Below are 20439 nucleotides of genomic sequence, written 5' to 3' on the forward strand. Positions count from 1 at the left end.
ACAAGACTCTCTTCGTCACAGCGTGGCGGGCTACGATTCTCTTTAAAAAAATTTATAGTTGAGATTGTCTTTGTTGTTGCATAGTACTGTCAGATTTCATTCGTCGCGATTCCACGCGGTGAGATTGTTTTTGGTTCATCGTATACCTAGCCCTTGAATAGTTTTCGATGCAACTAAGCACGGTAGAATAGTCTTCGACACACTACAGCGTGATAAGATAGTTTTCGTCACAATATAATGCGAAGGGATATTTTTCGCCGTAGCGTGATGTGGTAGGATCCTCTTCCTAAAAACTTGCACTTAAGATTGTTTTCGTCAAGGTGTAACTCGCGAGACTCTTGTTTGCTGCAGAGTAACATGGTGGGGTTGTTTTCATCGTAGGAAAATTTAGTAAGATTTTATTCATCACATTATAACGCTATAGGATTTTGTTCGTTATAGCGTCGAATTAAAATAGTTTTCCTTAAACTATTCCGTGCTAGAATAGTCTTCTTGGAAACAGTTTGTTTGGATACTCTTCCTCTCAAGCGTCGATATATACAAGTATATGACAAGTCCCCATTGAGCATTAAATAGCGGTCGACCAATCACGAGCGGTCCCAAGATTGTCCGCTCATCTTTCTCGAAGCTCTCTACTTAATTGATAGCACTAAACTTTTCTTGGCGCAGCATTGATAAAAAACAGAATACGCACCACATTCGGAGGTTAAGAAATGCATTAGATTTAACGTTAACCACCTTCGGCTTCGCCTCGGGCGTTTATTCACTTGACATCTAAGACATTCTTAACCTCGCTCACTAGGTACGTAATATACTATTGTTTACAGTAAACAGTCGACCAGATTAATCCTGGCAATTTTCCAATAAAAACTCTTCACAATGTACATGGAGGATTACTACCACATGTTTTTATACTATGAATCACAATGAATATGGGTAATAATTCACATTCATCGTTTAAATTGCACAGAAAACGTCATCCTTTCGTTCGTTCCTAAAAAATTTGTCAATAAAAACTTCTCTTAACTGAGACTTTCTCTGACTTAAATCTACATAATAATGTTCTTTAGCAAAAATTCAAGATGGTAGAATTCTCTTTTAAAAAACAATGGGATGAATATTTTTTTCTTCTCTATAAATACACCACGCATGAGCAATTATTGATGTGTTACTGTAAAGTGTCTACATAAGGAACAGACCACTGTTCTACAGAAAGTCGCAAAAATTTTAATGGTACCAAACTGATATCCAGTTTTAACTACATAAAAATGTTAGCTATATGAAAATATGCTTGAAAGTCATACTGTCAGGAAAATGTGGTGGAACTTTGACTCTAGTAACTTCAAATTGAATCAATTTATCCTACTTACTAAGTTCAGCTACAGCTTCAGATTCAAACAACAGTGTTTGTTGATAATTGCGATGTTCTAAAATGATTGAATATGGACACGAAGACTTCGATTTTTCATATATTCGGAGCGATTTTCCCATAGCCATGTTGAACTTTAATTAAGTAGATATTTAACAAAATGTTTTTAACTAAAAAAATAGTTTTAAGTACAAACTTTCATCATACATGTATATTCATATATAATAAGTTACACGTAATCATTTAATGTTGTAATATACATTACAATAAACCATCATTTGTGATCACAATAAGCAATTATGCTTGTTACCAATACATGTATTGTAAATCAGATACATGTTAAGTAAAGATGTGGGAAACTTTCGAGACTAATTTTTTTTTGTAGCTTTTTTATGAACGTAGGTATTGTTGTATTAACCGTAATTAAAAGTAACGTGCTGTCACAGTGGAATTAAATTAATATCAAGATTACACATTAAACTTAGAATAAACTAAAGGGTATAAGCGTTGTTAGGTTTTAATACATAATCCATATTATTAATGATTTATCCAAAACTTTTAGCAGTTCCGAATTTTTTCATTCAATTGCTATGCAGACATGTATCTACGCATAAGCATCTTATAAAATTATAGAGATGACATATACATACTTATTGAGTGTAAAAGCCACAACACAAGGCTTGTGTGCACCATTATGGAACATAGGCATTTTTTGCTTATTTCATTGTGAACGTTCATATTGAAAAGGGGGTTACACTGTTCTGCTAAACTCAAACTGAGTGAACAGACTGAACAGACCTATGCTGTGTTCTCGGGTCCGTACCATATAACTTTTTTTTGCTTTGCAGGCCCATGTTATAACATAGGCCCGCGAAGCTAAAAAAAGTTATATGGTACGGCTCCAGTCAGGGGCCGTACCATATAACTTTTTTTTGCTTCACAAGCCTATATGTTATAACATAGGCCGATGTACAGAAAATAGTTATATGGTACGCACCCAGCCCTGTGCGTGCTTCGATTATACGCAATATAAAATTTTTAGTATTCTACTGTAAATTTGTAAGAAACTGTCAACAACCTAGAAAACTGTATAAAACAGATAAAACTGTAGGAAACTTAGAAAACGGAATTGAAATATTTTGTTAACCTCAAAACGATACATACATAAATATAAGCTTCTCTGTTGAACTATGTAGATGCTTATAAGTTTATCAACTATACATTGTTGAGGTACTGGGTCCGTACCATATAACTTTTTTTTACTCTACGGGCCTATAATATAACATAGGCCTGCGAAGCAAAGAAAAGTTATATGGTATGGTCCCAGAGAAAAATAAATCAAGAGAGGTTAACTAAATACAGATAAGGACATGACTAAAAAAAAATACTTATACTTAAAGCACCTAAAGTTTTAATTCAACAACTAAAACGTATCTTACACTTAGTAGACTGAATTTATGTGCATTTACTTGAAATTAGGGTTATAACAGTGTCGAAAAGTCCATGTTTAATACCATGTAGAAAAGCCTTGAAATTCTCTACAGTATCTTACATGTTTTCTACGCGTAGAAAACTCACCTTTTCTACAACCGTTTTTCTACCTGGCCATCCCTGCCGCCAGTAATTAAGTATCAACAACTTTTTCCCTGCAGGTAGCGTTGTTTAAGATTGCTACACAAAACGATTAATGTCACTGTATTATATGGATCTGCAGAAGAAAATAGGCAATTACAGTCTAAAAGTTATGCCAAGTCAGGCCAAGCTGCGCCCAAGTGGGCACCATATTACAAATCCACTGAAGGTCAAGTCAGATGCCAAACTGCGGCCAAGGTTAGCGTGGCAACCATGCCTGAGTCCAGTTTTCGCCCACTTTCAAATTTTACTCAGGATCTTCCATGCATACCGTGCGTTAATTGTGTAACAATAAGTCTCGAACCGTATTGCGTAATGTTGCTGCACGCACTTAAACCTCAGGGGCTCTATGACGACTTTTAAGATCTCGTCGAGATAAGAATTTTTTTTGGTAATTCGTAATCTGCGCATGGGCATAATCGTCATTTCTGATTATTTTATAGAAAATGTCAGAAAACATTTTAGATTTAGCGATATATCAAAAATTGTGATAAAGCTCAGAGTGAAAGCGGTGGCTGGTTTAGATTTTTCACTACCCTCGAGCCACAGCTCTTTGTCTATTTGTCGAAGCCTGGAGCCTGGGGAGTGGGGAGTGTCATACTGCCATGTACCTATGACAAGTGTGCTCTGCGCAATGTCAGCTCTGGGCTCGGTTTTTGCATTGCGGTTCTCTAAGTACTTTCCGAGAAGATAATTCGTATTAGGGAACCCCTACTATATATACATCCAATCCGCTGTGTAAGATGGACAAGTGGTCTCATTATGGGTCCCATGATAAAAAATTTGAGTGTGGCTTTTCCCATCTATTCTGATTGAACAATCAGGAACGTTTCCATCGTGCTGCCATATCTGTCTAAATTTCAAAAGCTTTTAAAATATAAAGCATATGAACAACAAGAAACTTATAAAATAAAATGTATTTTTAAAGTGAAACTTCTTTGGGAGCGCTTTTACGCGGGCGGGGCATTAGCCCGTGAAACGAGCGAGCGAACGCTGCCGTGCACATATACATATATTTTTTATGATATGCTAGGCAAAGTATACGGAGGAGCTCTTATTAATATAATTAAACACAGACAATGAATTATTACAAAAACAATACTCGTTTTAATATTGCTCTTAACAAACATCGGTGTGTGCGCGTACGTCAGTATAACTGTCAGCGGATCGAGTAAATCTGGTTGGACCACGGTTGACACTATAGATATGTCTTGCGACGTAGCACGCGACATGAGCGACACACACACATGTATACATGTGTACATAAGCATACACATGACCGTATGGTCTAGTGATATGATGTAATACACGTTATGTATCTGACACTCCCTCGATCCCGTACTGCATCGTTAGACATTTCGAGCAAATTCAAAATAACAAGAAAATGGTTACTTAACGTTAAATCAAAGAAAAAGAATGATAATAAAAACATTTATCAGCAGGTCAGTCATCCATCGTTTTTCCATGGTCTGTTCTGTTTTCCTCCTAAAATGAATAGAAATAGAATTACTTTATCGGTTGAATACGTGAATCATTCTTTTATCACATTTCATTCATTATTTTTCGTGCACATTTTTTATGTAGTTCAATCGGAAGTGGATTTGTAAAAATATCAGCAAATTGTTCTTTCGTATTTACCCAGTGAACTTCTACCCATTTCAAAGTTACACATTTATTTACATAGTGTTCGTGCACGTCAATCACATGCCTAAGTCTACGTAATTTTTCTTGTGAGTTCACCAAGAAACAGTACCGCCAAACAGTCTAATGACAAAACCACACGTTGTTTTGACTCCCTTGCGCGGTCTAGCCTTGTCTGTAGCACCACCCGCCCTCTGGAGTCGGTTCTCGGCTGCCCCCCAGCGATAGCCTTAGATTAGAGTTGAAATCGCCCGCCAGGGCTATATCGCCACTTTCCCCACACACACGAACAGCATCCTTGAGTTCGCGCGTCCGAATCCACGGAAAATAGCTGGTTTTTGACGTCAATTTTTTGTGTACTTCCGAAATGTCAAACGGATCTACGTTTTTGTAAATTGGAGAGTGATCGACTCTCTACGAGTACAATGCCGTTTAAAAAATGGCAATATGTTGAAAAACCAGCCACGTCCAAAATTTTTGTGAAGGGACTATTTTTTGCTTCTTGCAGCAGTTTGCAAAAACTTGTCAACCGATTGGCTTGAAATTTTGTGTGGTTCAGGAACACAAGATACACTTTGTATTCAATTTTCATGTCTTAATATTTAAAGGAGTGCGGGTTATGAAATTTTAAAAGAGGGTCCTACGTAACGCCTTTTTGCAAATTACAAAAAAACGGCTAGACCGACTTTATCCCAACAGAGCTCATTTTTTTCCACTAATACGATTTTTTTGAGCCATTAGCTGACGCAATTTGAAATCTAAAATTATTTAGATTTGTTTTCAAACCATTACCACGCAGATTTTTTTCACGTTAATAGCAATTTTTTAAGACGAAAAGCTAATTGTTGAAAATTTTTCATTGACGCTCTTTATTTTGGCATCATTTTTTTGTGACGTACTGACCCGCGAAGGCCAGCACTATCCTTTTTTTCTAAAACTATAGATTTAAAAAAGGTTAAAACCAAGGCAGCAACCCGCTCTGTTTCCAGAGAGGAACGCTACTTGCTTGGGCCGACCGAGAGTCGCCACTCTCTCTCAGTCATACCCATGGATACTGCCCTGACATTGTGTAAGAAGTGTAAAAGCAGTGATTGTGACTAGTGTATATTAATGTAGGTACACTACACTTTTCTCAGCAAGACGAGCGGCAGGCATACAATCCCACGACTGGAGAGGATAAGCCACCAAAAAGAGCTGGTGTACACAGCTAGTGCACTAAAACTGCCACCATGTATCCTCCTCAGTAGTAGTAAGCCTAGATTAGTCAGCCCACCGTGGCTTTTTTGATCATAAGACGTGCAGCCATATCAGATGTGGTTACCCTGACTAACTCGGGCTTCATCGTCTGGCTTCACCCGCCGTTAGCCAGAGAGTGACCCCGCCACACGCGAGCTAGTGCTAAATATTGATACGTTGCTGTCCTCGGTGTCGTTGTTGCCTATGCTCGACAGGCTTCCTTTTCGTTTTTTGTCCGCGAGAAAGGGCCATGGAACATTTAGCAGTCCCTGTTGGCCATGAGAATGAGACACGTCTTTGTGCCCCCCCCCCCCAGAATCCGTGGGGCCTGCGAGAGTCACTCGGGCTTATACTAGATCGGAACTGCCACCGTATTCTCTCAGAGAGGTTACCGCCTGGGGTACAGGTTTTGCATCCACGTTTTTCATGTCAGCATTCTTTTAAATGTCGTACTGACTCGCAAAGGCCAGCACTACCTTTTTTTCTAAAAATAATTATTTGGAAAGGGTTCAAACCAGGGTAGCGGCCCTCTCTGTTACCAGAGGAAACTTCTACTTGCTCGAGCTGGCTGGACGTCGCCACTCTCCCTCAGTCCCAGCCACGGATACTGCCCTGGCGTTGAGTAACTAGTGTAAGAATAATGTTCGTGAGTAACGTATGTATATGTTGGTACACTACGGTCATTTCAGCGAGACTAGCAGCAGGTGTACATTCCCATGACTGCGCAGACAACCCAACAAAACGAGCTGGCGGAAGGCACTAAAGTGCCGCCATATAGCCTACTCAGAGGTAGTAAGCCTAGATTAGTCGGCCCACCACGTCTTTTTTGATTCTGAGGCGTAGAGCCATATCACATGTAGTTACCCAGGCTTATGTGGGCCTTATCTTCTGGCTTCACCCGCTGCCAGGCCTCCAATGCAAGCCCGGGAATGGACCCAACGCCCGCAACCCGGAACAATCCATAAGTATTCCTGTGGTTGTTTAGTGAGAGTGTGATGCATGTGTCTGAGAAGAATGTTAAAACTTTTTGTGGAGGGAGGGGAAATGCATTGAGGCACACCGCAGGGACAGCGGTAGTGTGGGACTCGGTGAAATTTCTTATTAGACCACCCATACCTACTAAACCCCCCCCCCATGCCGCGTGGCATTTCATCCACCCCGGAACCGAGTTAGCATTACTTCAGGGTGGAGCCACCAGGAAGACCATCGCGTCTCATAGCATTAACGAGCTAACTCGCCACCATTTGCTAGAGGTGCTGATGCTCTCGAGTCCTGACAAAAACTTGGGGTCCCTGTAGTCCAATCAATAGGTACAAGGTCACCCCAAAATTTTCAACAGCAAACAAAAAATATGATCGTATAGGAAAAAAAATTTTAAGAAAGAAAGCGTTTTTGTCTACCTTCTCGCGAATGGCGAACTTAACCTAAAAATTCGTAAATTCAAAAAAAAACGGTTTTTTGCAAAAAAAAAAAAAACTAAGGCTCGTAGAGAAAAAAGTTAAATAAGAAAGTTGTAGATATTTAAAAAACACATCGATCCTTTTTATTTTATATCGATCCATCCATTACTTTTCGAGATGTATCAAAAACCGTTAAAAATCGAACATTCTTATTTTTGCTGTATCTTTCGCAAATTAACGTTTAGAAAATTGTTTCTCACTGAAAATATAGCCCTTGGCGAGCCAAAAAAGATCCATTTTAAAAAATTAAAAAATATTGGTAATTTTTCGAGATATATCGATTTTTCGAAAAAAAGATCGTCTCAAAAATCGGTTCCTCTTGCCCGAGGGCTTATCCTACAGAAACGAATCGGGGCTCATTTTTTTTATTAGGAGTTATACTTTTGTGCCAATAAAAAATCGTAACGATTGTTTTATATTTAAGGCTCCAAAAACCCTTTTGAGAGAATTAAAAAATTTTCGGTCACGTTTTTCTTTGATAATTTTGTCAATTATTATTCCTCAATGAAGTCTATTGCATACCTTGATTGCTGGTATTCTTACGCGTATTAAAAAAAAAAAAATTATTGCTCTACAACCTTCTGGAGCCGAGATAATTTTATTTTTTCAAAAAATTCCAGAGGGCGCTAGTTACGTGCTACAGTGTCCATTCTAACGAAAAATAAAGTTGAATGCTTATATTTTCAATAAAAAAATAGATGAGCCCATTTCATTGGCTTTTAACATATTTTAACAAATTCCAAAATGCAGCGTGCGAGCGCGCCGCGAGCGGGCCGTGGAGTGGGAATACCGGGCTCGGCCGCTTTGGAGACTGGATTCGCGCGTTCAAAATCGTTCGCGCTCTTAAAATTTTTGATAACTCGACTTCTAAATGACGTACAAAAATCCTTTTGTACGTAATCTGGGGTAGCTTGACGAGATAAATCTGAATATGACAATTGAATTTAATTATTTAATAAATTAGACCCCGAAATATTTTTATAAACATTTTTTTTTTTTTTGACATTTTAAGATATTGTTAGACTGTTTATAATATAAAGCAGCATCACCCTCATTAAATCGCACTTAAAATTCAACGTTTTCTTCATTACATGAACTCATGCCAATACTTACTTACAATTACAAAAATGGATAGGTAATGACAACATCGTAACTCAATGGGGGTGGAAGACGGCTGACAATATATTAATCCCTGTTTACACTGAGGCACCTTTATTACCAGAGGCAATATTAAAAAAAATATCGTGTAGTTGCACTAGTGGTTGCAAAAATAAAGCCTGTTGATGTAAAAAAAACTTTCTTAAATGTACGTCCGTTTGTGTAAGTTGTGATGCAACCCAATGCGATAACTTCGAAACTCCTGTAGTTCAAATTGATGACGGTCCCGAAAATATTTTGGAAGTAATTCTTAAAGAAAATGACGAGGGAAATAACGATAAAAGTATGAGCATGCAGGAAGAGGAAGAAAGCGTGGTAGTAGACAACGAATCCGAAGAAAGCATTAAAACGAAAAAAAGAAGAGTCGAAGAATAATTGTAATAAAAATTTTCTTTATTTTTTAATTTTATATTCATGTATTACTATTATTGTATGAAAAAATTGTAATCATTTTCATAATCGGACGATAATAAATTTTATTTAATTAAAATTGTTTTTTTATTATAAACAACCTAACAGTATCTTAAAATGTTAAAAAAAAAAAAAAAAAAATGTTTATAAAAATATTTCGGGGTCTAATTTATTAAATAAACAAATTCGACTGTCATATTCAGATTTATCTCGTCGAGCTACCCCAGATTAAGTACAAAAGGATTTTTGTACGTCATTTAGAAGTCAAGTTATCAAAAATTTTAGGAGCGCGAACGATTTTGAACGCGCGAATTCAGTTTCCGTAGCGGCCGAGCCCGGTATCCCCACTCCACGGCCCGCTCGCGGCGCGCTCGCACGCTGCATTTTGGAATTTGTTAAAATATGTTAAAAGCCAATGAAATGAGTTCATCTATTTTTTTATTGAAAATATAAGCATTCAACTTTATTTTTCGTTAGAATGGACGCTGTAGCACGTAACTAGTGCCCTCTGGAATTTTTTGAAAAAAAAAAATTGTCTCGGCTCCAGAAGGTCGTAGAGCAATATTATTTTTTTTAAATACGCGTAAGAATGCCAGCAATCAAGGTATGCAATAGACTTTATTGAGGAATAATAATTGACAAAATTATTAAAGAAAAACGTGACCGAAAATTTTTTAATTCTTTCAAAAGGGTTTTTGGAGCCCTAAATGTAAAAAAATCGTTACGATTTTTTATTGGCACAAAAGTATAACTCTTAATGAAAAAAATGAGCCCCGATTCGTTTCTGTAGGATAAGCCCTCGGGCAAGGGGAACCGATTTTTGAGACGGTCTTTTTTTCGAAAAATCGATACATCTCGAAAAGTTACGGATACGTTTTAATTTTTTAAAATGGATCTTTTTTGGCTCGCCAAGGGCTATATTTTTAGTGAGAAACAATTTCCTAAACTTTAATTTGCGTAAGATACAGCAAAAATAAGAATGTTCGATTTTTAATGGTTTTTGATACATCTCGAAAAGTAATGGATGGATTGATATAAAATAAAAAGGATCGATGTGTTTTTTAAATATCTACAACTTTTTTGTTTAACTTTTTCCATACGAGCCTTAGTTTTTTTTTTTTTTTTCAAAAACCATTTTTTTTGACTTTACGAATTTTTTAGGTTAAGTTTGCCATTCGCGAGAAGATAGACAAAAACGCTATCTTTCTTAGAACTTTTTTACATATACGATCATATTTTTTGTTTGCTGTTAAAAATTTTGGGAAATTTAACATTGGGCCGTTACCTATTGATTGGACTACTAAGGACCAGCACCCTTTCTAGCGCTCCATAGTAAACCTTTAACCTAGCACGCACCACTATAAGCTTGATGCTTTCCCTTGCTGATAGGTAAAAAGTACCCAGCGCAGCACGGATCCACATTAGCCTCTACCTTTTAACTTAAGGCCTTTTTGCCTTATTTCCGTCCTGCTTGGGCCTTCCCCTGGCCTTTTCTTGCGCTTTTTTGAATGAAGGGCAGCTCCCACTGCCTGCTTCGTGCTTGTTGTCCGTCCTTGGGCAAAGGAAGCACCGTTGCCAACTCGCCACCATTCGCTAGAGGTGTCAGTCCTTTCGAGTCCTGAAAAGGACTCAGGGTCCTGAAAGATTGGCACCCGTTTTCTAGTGCTACAACATGTGTTAATTGCCGCCTAAGGGGCAGCCTTGGCTTTCCGCATGGCAGCTTTCCCTTCTTCCTTCTTGCGATGGACCACTGACCCGACGTAACCGTCCACCGCCCTCCATCTCTCTTCGGTGCAAAGCATCTCAGAGATGATGTTTTCGGAAGTGGGTGTCACGCTAAGCTTGTCCACTAGTTGCTGGCGATCACGGTGCCATCTCTGGCACACGAAAAACGTGCGTTCAACGGTATTAACCACCGAGAGGAAATAAGCACATCTGGGGGATGCTTTCACTGCCACGCGATGGAGATAGGCATCGAACTGACCATGCAGAGAAGAACTAAATGAGGTAATAATTCACCTCTCCGTGCCCTCTCTCTACCCATGGTCGCAGGTTCGGGATCAGCTGGTGCGTCCATCTACCCACACTAGCCTGGTCTCACTCCTGTTGCCATGTCGTCAACGTTTCCGCCCGCCTGTCGCCATCACTTTCGTCGCCGGAGCCCAGGAATTTCCTTCACTGCTCCAGCGCAAGCAATACGACGGGAATCGTTCAGGCTATCACCATAACAGCAGCAGAGGAAACTGTGTGGTAGCCGGAAGCGATCCTTAGAGATCCGATGCGCTGCACCGAAATGAGGCGCTCTCGGACGTCCCGTCTCGCAACCACATCCGCCCATACCTCGGCGCCGTACAGCAGTATCAAGTCGGAGACCAACGCCAGAAGCCGTCTTTTGGCCCTCACGGGCCCCCAGCGTTCGGCATTAACCGTGTTAGCGCTTCCGCAACCTTTGCGGCTTTGTTGGCTGCTCTCTTGATGTGCTCCCAGACGGTGACCTGTGAGTCGACCCACACCCCCCAGGTAGCGCACAACCGGGCTTGCGCAGATTGTCTCACCCACAACGCTCAGGTGAAAGTCCCCCCGAACCACCGTTGCCTGGTAAGGACGACCATCTCCGTCTTGTCGATCGCAAGTTCAAAACCGTGATCCCACAGCCACCCCGACACTATCGCGATCGCCCACTAAATTTTGCGCTCGGCCTCCTCTCGGGATCTCGCTGTGACTTATGTCCTCCCATCTCCTCTCGGGATGCTCCGGAAAGAGACAAGAGACCACCCTCTCCAAGAAGGAAGGCTCCATCGGGACCACCGGATCCAAGCCGCGCAGTCTTTTTAGCGCAATTTGGTAGCCCAGGCCCCACGTATCTTTATCTACATCAGCGGTGAGTTCGCGCCAGCATCGGTTCTCCCGCACCTGAAAACTTTTTGCTTCCCTGTACGCGGCAACAGCCACCCTTGCGTCTTTGCGATTTATGTGTCGCTGTGCAAGACGGTGTAGGTGCTGCACATTTCTGAGCAGGTTGGCAATTCCTCCGGTCCACCAGTAGCACCAACGCTGGCCTCGTCTGGCGGTTCTTTTAGGCATACACGTGTCACACCACTCCATGACACGTCTCATGGTATCCCCTACAATAGCCTCGACTTTCGCCGAATTGGTAATCTTGGATAAGTCGGCGGGAGGGGGCGCGCTTGTCATGGCTTCTCGCAACAAATCTCGATTGAGCTCAGTGTTGGGTGAGGAGGATATGATTTTGCATTTTTATCACTAGGACCTATATATAGCTACAGATCCTGAATGGAAGGGGAGAGGAGGCCAGTGGTTCTTCCCAAATGTAACAGGCAAACTTGTGGGAAAATCAAATTGGCTATGTGGTGCAAGACGCAAATACCCAGATAACTCGACACAATTACATGCACAATAACTTGATAAACTAATCCCAAGTTATTTAACCCAATAACCCAATGGGCCAATAAGCAGTCTCATGAGTTTGAATAAATAATGAAATTTATTAATTAACAAAGCAAGCGCCAATCCCCACACGACCCAAGGCTCTTACTGGTTGCTTTAATTATTTATGATTAATGAAATAATACCGCGAGCGCCTATCCCCACACAACCCGGGGAAGCTTACTGGTCGACCCGGCCCGGTAATGTGCGGGACGGCTCATTTATGAAGAACAAGTCCACACCCCGGGAGTGGGAGAATTGGTCCAGCAGATCATGGGTGTAATCCGCAATCGCCGCCAGCAGTTACATATGTACGACGTGACAACGTTGCGTGGTTGGGGGCGCTACTGTCGATTTACTGGTGATGTGATCCGCAATCTCACCAGCAGTAAAGCAGACGACGTCCGTCTACTTGCTCTTTTTCGTGACATTTTCCGACATTCTGTCGTCTGCATGCTTTGCTTTGTTTACAATCAGAAAATGTCACGAAAAAGAGCTAATAGTAGACCGACGTCGTCTGCTTTACTGCTGGTGAGATTGCGGATCACATCACCAGTAAATCGACAGTAGCGCCCCCAACCACGCAACGTTGTCACGTCGTACATATGTAACTGCTGGCGGTGATTGCGGATTACACCCCATGCGCAAGCACGGTCCTATCAAGATTTACTTGCAGGATCACCGTCATTTCGGCCGAGCCGCTCCCACAGACGCCTGAGGCGTTCGACACCCGGCAGTCCCAGCGACGTGCCTGATGTCCTGTTTTGGGATCACGCTTTTGCACAGGAAACAGCTCACTCCTTTTTTGACGCAGTCTCGTGCCATTCGGCCCCTGACACTATACCTCCAGCACGCCCCGGTCATGTCAGGTCCTCCACACTACCTAACAATGTGTCCGAAACCCAAGCACCTGAAGCAGCGCTCATTTGTTGGCCTCGGGCGCATCCTGCAGTTTACCCAACCTAGCCTTATGTGGTCCTTCTTATTAAGAATAGGGGCCACCGTCGCAGGTGCGTCGACGTAGGCTATGCGGTTTCCTCTGTTGATTTCAGGGGATAGCCACACAGCCATACCAGGGGCTGTGCCCTCGTCGAAGCAGCCCTTTATTGCCGCCTCGGCGTCCTCCCTGGTCACCATTGGATCGACGTCCCTAATCTCCCGGGTCAGGCTCGGGGCAAGGGTTTTTACACCGCCCGCGTCCGCCACAGCACTCTTTAGTGCCTCGGCGAACACATTGCAGCGCTCAGACGCAGTGTTCCTCAGTTCAATGAGGACACCTCCCACCCTCGTCTCCCTGACAGATCCCACGTCCGCCCCGAGCCCGGCCACGTCGATCTTTTTCATCAGGGCCAGGACCTTGGTATACTTTTTGCCTTCTGCTGGCACAACCAAAATCGCTTCGGGCCTGATCCTGCGGAGCTTCTTCTCGGCAACTTTAGGGGGAAGGGGTAGCCCCTTACCCCTAAGGAGCTTAATCCCCTCAACAATCCCTTTTTTCTTTCTCGCCTTTTTTTAGACCTTCGTCCACTTAGCCTGTTTATCTGGATCATCAGTCGCACCACCTTCTGTGTGCGGCTGAGATCCAGACCCCTTTGCCTTTTTTGGGGCCTTTTCCGGCGTCTGTCTTGGACTCGGGGTCTCTCCCCCTCGTCCTCGCTTCCTCTTTGCTCCTTTTTGTGTCTTTCTCTGCGTGCCGCTTAAGGGCAGCTCATCCGTTTCCCCGGGTATTGCCTGGAAAAGCTTGAGGACGCCTATAGCAGTCACCGCCAGCACGACGTTCGCCTTTATGGCGTCCACCGTGTTGGGGTGCTTCACCATAAGCGCGCTCAGCTGCTCCATTGCCTTCACGAGGTCGTCAAATGCTGCATCCACAGCCATGTCTGACTCTGCCCCATGGTCCGGCTTATCCGCTCCGTTTTGAATAGGGAATTCTTTCCTGTCACTCACTTCTTTTGCTCCTTCCTTGGTTATGTTTATGTGGCCTATATCTGCAACATACAAGCTTCATACCAAAGCTCCCACCCACCCATAGTAGTAGCAGTAATAGTAGTAATAGTAGGTGTAGTATAACGCCAGTTCGTGCGTTTGGGGTTTGGGATCGCATAGAAAAAGCGATAAAGCCTCGCATATCACGTCAGTTCGAAGTAAAGGCGTAAAGGGGAGTTGACCAATCGGCTGTCTTGTCAAAAAACTAATCTTCTAATGTTCTCAGCGCAAGTGAATTTTGACCTGTATAAGTTATAAAAAAGATTTCAAGTATTTATAGTTGTCCACATACTCCTTTTTTTCTTTTTGTTTGTCAGCCGTAAATGCATTTCATACAGATTAATCTTAAGACTTCGCACATTTTCTTTGAGATGTTTCAAAAAGTTCGACATCGTGGTCATGAGTTAAAAAATACGCACGTAACTTTATTTTTGCCATAAGTGCGAGCGATAGAGCATATGTTGCGCTGACGTAATACTAGCTCTGATTTATTTGAAATCATTGACGCGCCAATTCTTTACCACCATGTGCACGATGATAGATTTTTTTGCGTAAGGCCCGCGCGTTGATAGCAAAAAGCATGAAACATATGAAATGGACATGAGGGGGGAACGAGCCAGGACACAACGGGCTTATTCTTCCGAGTAGAAGTCTTATTTCACGCACTTTAGGATGTTATTTTTTGATCTTGTGTATTGTTTCTTAGTTTATTATACCATTTTTTAAACGTTGTAAGAAAATAGCCAAAAGACTTTCTTCTTAAATTCAATTTTTAAATTAACCAACACTTAGTACACCTGCTTTTCAATTCTTTTTTTTTTTTGAAGATTATTGATTTTATAAGTGTATCAACGCGTATCGGAACAAACTGTTTTCAAGAAGACTATTCTAGCACGGTATTGTTTAAGGAAAACTATTTTAACTCGACGCTTTAACAAACAAAATCTCACTCACAACACTTTAACGTAAACAATCTTAAGTGCAAGCTTTTAGGAAGAGAATCTTACGGATAACAATCATTTGCGTTATCATATTTATAAGAGTGGCCAGTCATCGCCCTGGGTCATTAGGTGATTGGCACTTATGTTATTATTCGACGTTTTCGTATTGATTAGAGAGTCCAAAAAGCGCCCCGGGTCATTAGCCGAGAGTCGCTAGCGTTGTTATTCAACGTTTTAATTATTTATTAGAGTAGCAAGTAAGCACACTGGGTCATTGAGTGATATAGGCACTTGTGTTATTACTTAGGATTTAATTTTATTATTTAAAGTGGCCAGTAATCACCTTCGATTATCAGGTAATAGGTGCTTGTTTTATCATTTAACATTTTAATTATTTATTAGAGCACCCAGTATGCAACCTGGGTCATTGGGTAATAGGGCGCTTATATTATTATTTAACATTTTATTATTCATTAGAAGAACTGGTAAGCACCTCGGATTATCGAGTGATAATTAGCGCTTGCGTTACTTTTTAGCAGTTTAATTATTTATTAGACAGGCCTTTAAGCACCTCAGATCATTTGGTGATAGTCGCTTGCGTTAATTGTTGTTCATTAGAGTGGCTAGTAAGCACGCTGGGTCATTAAAAGTGATAGGCACTTGTGTTATTACTTGAGATTCAATTTTATTTTTTAAAGTGACCAGTTAGCACCTCAGATTATTGGGTGATAATGGCTTGCGTTATTAATTATTTAAGTGGCTAGTGAGAACTCTGAGCCATTAGTTGATAGGCGCTTGTGTTATTACTTAAGATTTAATTCCTTATCGAAATGGCCATTTGGCACTACGAATAATCGTCTAATAGTCACTTGCGTTATTATTTATTAGTGGCTCGTAAGCTTTCCAAGTCATTGGGTGCATGATATGTGCTTATGTTATTATTTAAGATGTTATTGTTAATTAGAAGAAGGTAAGCACCTCAGGTCGTCGGGTAATAAGCGCTTGCATTGTGACGGAACAGTTTCATTATTCATTAGAGTGGCCAGTAAGCACACTGGGTCATTGAGTGATAAGCGCTTTTGTTATTATATTTAATATTTTTTTATTAATTCAAACGGCCAATAAGTGCCCTGGATCATCAAGTGATAGTAGCTAGCATTGTTGGTCATCGTTTCCATGATTTTTTAGAGCGGCCAGTGAGCACTGTGGGTCATATTATTACTTTTAGGATTTAATTCTTTATCGAAGTGGACGGTAAGCACCTCGTATAATCGGGTGTTACTGGCTTGCGTTATTATTTATTAGAGTAGCCAGTTAGCGCCCTGGGTAATCGGGTGATAGTCACTTGCGTTATTATTTAACAATTATTATTCGTTGTGTCTATAGGGCGATAGGCGCCTGCGTTTTTATTTATAAGAGTGGTCAGTAAGCACTTTTGGTCATACCGTGTGATACTCGCTTGCGTTATTATTTCAGATTAAATTATTTATTAGAGTCGCCAGTAAGCATCCCGAGTCATTGAGTGATAGCCACTTGCGTTATTATTTAAGATTTAATTCTTTTTTTAGAGTGGCTAGTAAGCGCCCTGGGTCATTGGGTGAAATGTGCTTGTGTTAATAACGTATAGAGCATATTAGAGGCAGCTTTTTGTAAGAAAAAAGTGTAGCCAAGCAGGAATAGACTGACATGCTTCCATTCTCGAGTAAAGCGTTGATTGGTTACAGCATCTCCGTATACATAGATGTGTGTGAACTATTGTGTAAGGTGTTGGGAGCTCGCGTATATCCTGCGTTTATCTGCTAATTTGTTCATAAACGGTAGCTGAAGTGATGTTTTTTTTAGTTAATGCTTTTATCTGGTTTTTTTCTTTCAATAAGTCTTACTTTAAACAAAAATGAAAATCTTTCTCACAGTTTGGAGTCAAGTGAAATATACCAGGAACAGTAACATGTGCATAAGTACTATTATAATAGTTAAATGTATCATTAAAAGAAAGAAAGAAGATAAAAGCGTTAAAAAAAAGTCATTTCAGCTTTAGTTTATTTACAAATCAGCAGACGAAAGCATGCTATACGCTGTACGCGTGCTTCCAACACCGCAGTACCTCACACTACTGTTCACCTTCACGTACCTACATCTATTTTTTATGCCTGCGAACGCTACCTCCAGAAGTATATACTCTAAGGTTAATGATTTAAAAGATTTGGGAGCCCTGTTAGGCTCCATGGAGTTCGCCCCCAGAGCTGTTAAAATCTAAAACAAATTTGATGTATCGATTGCGCGTAGAATATGCTGCAAAAAGTTGCATTACAACTTTTTTGCGGGTGCAATTGTTTAAGAGTTATAAGGGAAAAACACTTGGGGGCTGCCCCCAAAACTCAGAGGCTAATTTCTATTGATTAATTATGACAACGAATTATGTATTATTGATGAAAAGATTGCGCGTAAGCCGCGCGTGCCGCCCCCAAACGAAATGATGGCTTAAAAACCTTGTATGGTAATTATTAATGCAAATCTGCTTTACGCAATAATTTCAGTTGAACCGCAGCCAACGCGCATGCGCACATCCCCTTGCTCACAGTGTTGGCTTCAAGATGGCGAAAAGTGGTCCCCCCACCACTCTTCCGTCTAAGAAGAGTGGTACACAGTAAAAAATGCATTAGTAAATATACTATTGTTGCGTGGAGACACAGCCGATCCAACATGGATTGCCTGGTCCAAATTCAAAAGAGTGAGATATAGATATAAGGGGGGGGGGGCTTTGTACTGTATAGAGGGTTTGTTTAAGTTCAATTAAAAAAAAATAATACAAAAAAAAACAAATAGTGATTAAATTTAAGCAAAATTAAAAGGAGAGGAAGGTTAACACAATTAAGAACAACTAATTAATGGGAAAAAGCCTATGGCATAAAAAACCCAGATTTATTAAATCAACTTGGGGTGCATACAATTAAAGAACAGATTAAACTAACAATAACACTGACAACTGGAACGGTGATAAGCGTGTGTTGTGTTGATGCGTGAATGTGTAAGTGTGTGCGGGAGGATCTGGTGGTAACGACTCCCAGTGTGTGAATGCGAGACGAGTGAGTGAGGAGTGATCTCCTCTGCGAACCGGCGGGCCCTGCACGGTCGCACGAGTCAGCGCGAAGCTGGTGAAAGCGGGCCGACGCCCGGAAGTCGAAATTGACTACCACCTGCGGTAGTTGCGATGACGGTTGTTATGAGTAGCGTGTTCGGGTGGGGACCCTGATTCCGGAACGAGAATCGGAATGAAGGGGACGAGATATGGAGTGATGATGACGGGATGACAATGTGCACTGAATAAGGTGTAATAGATGTATGATATGTACGATATGTAGTGACAAGGTTAAATGCGGATGGATGGAGCGAAGACGATGTTAAGATGATGCTACGTGCATACAGAGATGCGAGATCAACGATGATGACTCGTATGACAGATGGGATGACTGATAAGTTGGTTGGTGACGTGCTCGAGAAAGATCGTGAAGTTGGGTGGTGGTCGATGAAGTTGAGGTCGATGGAAGGTTGGACGATGGGGAGAGAGAGAGATAATGTAGAGCAAGCGAACGGTGTCGAGGTGACAGGGAGGGGGGCGTGCAGGAAAGGAAAAAATGACGAGCTAGTGTGATGATGACAAAAGCGGTTTCGAGGAAAGAAGGATTGATTTTAGGAAAAGGGGGACAGCATGAATAAGAGATGAAAGGGTTATGAAGTATGTGAGTATGAATAAGAGATTGACGGATGAGCGAATGAATTGACGGTTTGTTGCAGAGGATGTTAAGATGTAGCACGCAAATGCAGTTAGTGGCGAATGCGGAAGCTGATAAAGCGTGGGTGATGGACTAATTAGGTGAAGAGAGGTGTAAGAGAATGTCGATTCTATGAGTGAAGATGAAGATAGAAGGAAAAAATATAAGAGAGACTTAAGTTTCAATGACGATGTCCTGAGTCCTGGGGCTCGATGACAGCGGCGAAATCTCCTGCAGACGGTACAAACTGTAAACGGTAAAACAAGCACTAAGCGAGATGTTAACGATGTTTCCAATTCGGCGTGTCAGACAAGAGAGAGCGTGCAACGGAAAAAGTAAAACTGTCAAGTCCTGAAGCCCCGCCCCTACCACCACCGTACTGACGGGACACGAGCCAATCAGCGGCGGGTGCAGGCGCGCGCAAGGCTCCAGGGGAAATTAAAGTGTGTTCGACTCTGAGTAGCATGCGATTCCGCTCCAATTCCGTCCCTCGACGGAACAACTATGACACTAGTACAAGTATACATCGCTACGCGTGGTAAAAATACGAGTCCCTAGTATTATTACTACAATTGTCGTCTCAATACTACTGCCACTGTAATATACCTATGCCTAGCCTTGGAAATAATATTACCTATGTCGAACGTAGTAAGTTTACAACGGTACGTAGTAAAGTATATTACAATAGAGGAAGGAAAATTACTATTAATAGCAGTACAGTAATATGATTTACTCAGTAAATACACTACTTCCGTAGTAACGTGAAATTACCTTTTGTAACTGCCCCAAAATTACTACTGTGATTGTATTCCAAAAACTCGTTGTAAGCTGCATTAGCCATGAAGTTCTCTCGCTTTATGTTGTCAAGCACATGAGGTCAGGCAATTTTAATAACCGTTTTCATTTTCAATCAGAACTCAGTAAGTATAACAACTTATTATAACGTTACAAGTGTATGTCGTTCAGTTTAAAAAAAAAAAAAAATACGTCATGTTTATACCGCATCATATGGCGTAGGTATGAGGTTAGAGCGCTTCAAACATTTTGGTACGGGTGTTTGATTAGATGTTTATTTTGTAGTAATCATAAATCGATGAGTGATAGTTGATAGTTGCTCATCAAATAAATAACCCATTTATCAAATAATGTAATAAAAATCTAAGCTACTTACTGCTACCACTTTCTCGCCGAGGAATGAATTTATTTACTGAATAATCTAATAAAAAGCTGAGCTACTCGTTGCCGTCAATTGCTCACGAAAAAATTACTTACTTATAAAATAAACTAACAAATAGATAAGTTACTCATTGCAATCACTTTTTTGCCAAAAATAAAAATTATTTATCAAATGAACTCATCAAAAGCTGGGCTTTTTATTGGTGTCA

At 41.0% G+C, this 20439-nt stretch overlaps 2 protein-coding genes across 3 annotated transcripts in view; one reads left to right on the forward strand and one right to left on the reverse strand.

Moving 5' to 3' along the window:
* Synj (synaptojanin) overlaps nucleotides 1–2027 on the reverse strand; it is a 506691-nt gene extending 504664 nt beyond the window's left edge. For both annotated transcript variants that reach the window (XM_023391789.2, XM_023391788.2), the window contains exon 1: nucleotides 1371–2027. In XM_023391789.2, the coding sequence (XP_023247557.2) occupies nucleotides 1371–1497 (127 nt within the window). In that variant the 5' untranslated portion in view covers nucleotides 1498–2027. The remainder of the gene's footprint in view (nucleotides 1–1370) is intronic.
* A 17878-nt stretch (nucleotides 2028–19905) lies between these two features.
* Vang (Strabismus domain-containing protein Vang) overlaps nucleotides 19906–20439 on the forward strand; it is a 242921-nt gene continuing 242387 nt past the window's right edge. Inside the window, exon 1 of the mRNA XM_089592372.1 lies at nucleotides 19906–19974. The gene's annotated coding sequence lies outside the window, so the exon portion shown is untranslated. The remainder of the gene's footprint in view (nucleotides 19975–20439) is intronic.

This window comes from Copidosoma floridanum, unplaced genomic scaffold (genome assembly GCF_036245765.1).
Source record: "Copidosoma floridanum isolate Cflo_tuat_1 unplaced genomic scaffold, Cflo_Japanese_pri ptg000016l, whole genome shotgun sequence".
Classification (NCBI taxonomy): domain Eukaryota; kingdom Metazoa; phylum Arthropoda; class Insecta; order Hymenoptera; family Encyrtidae; genus Copidosoma; species Copidosoma floridanum.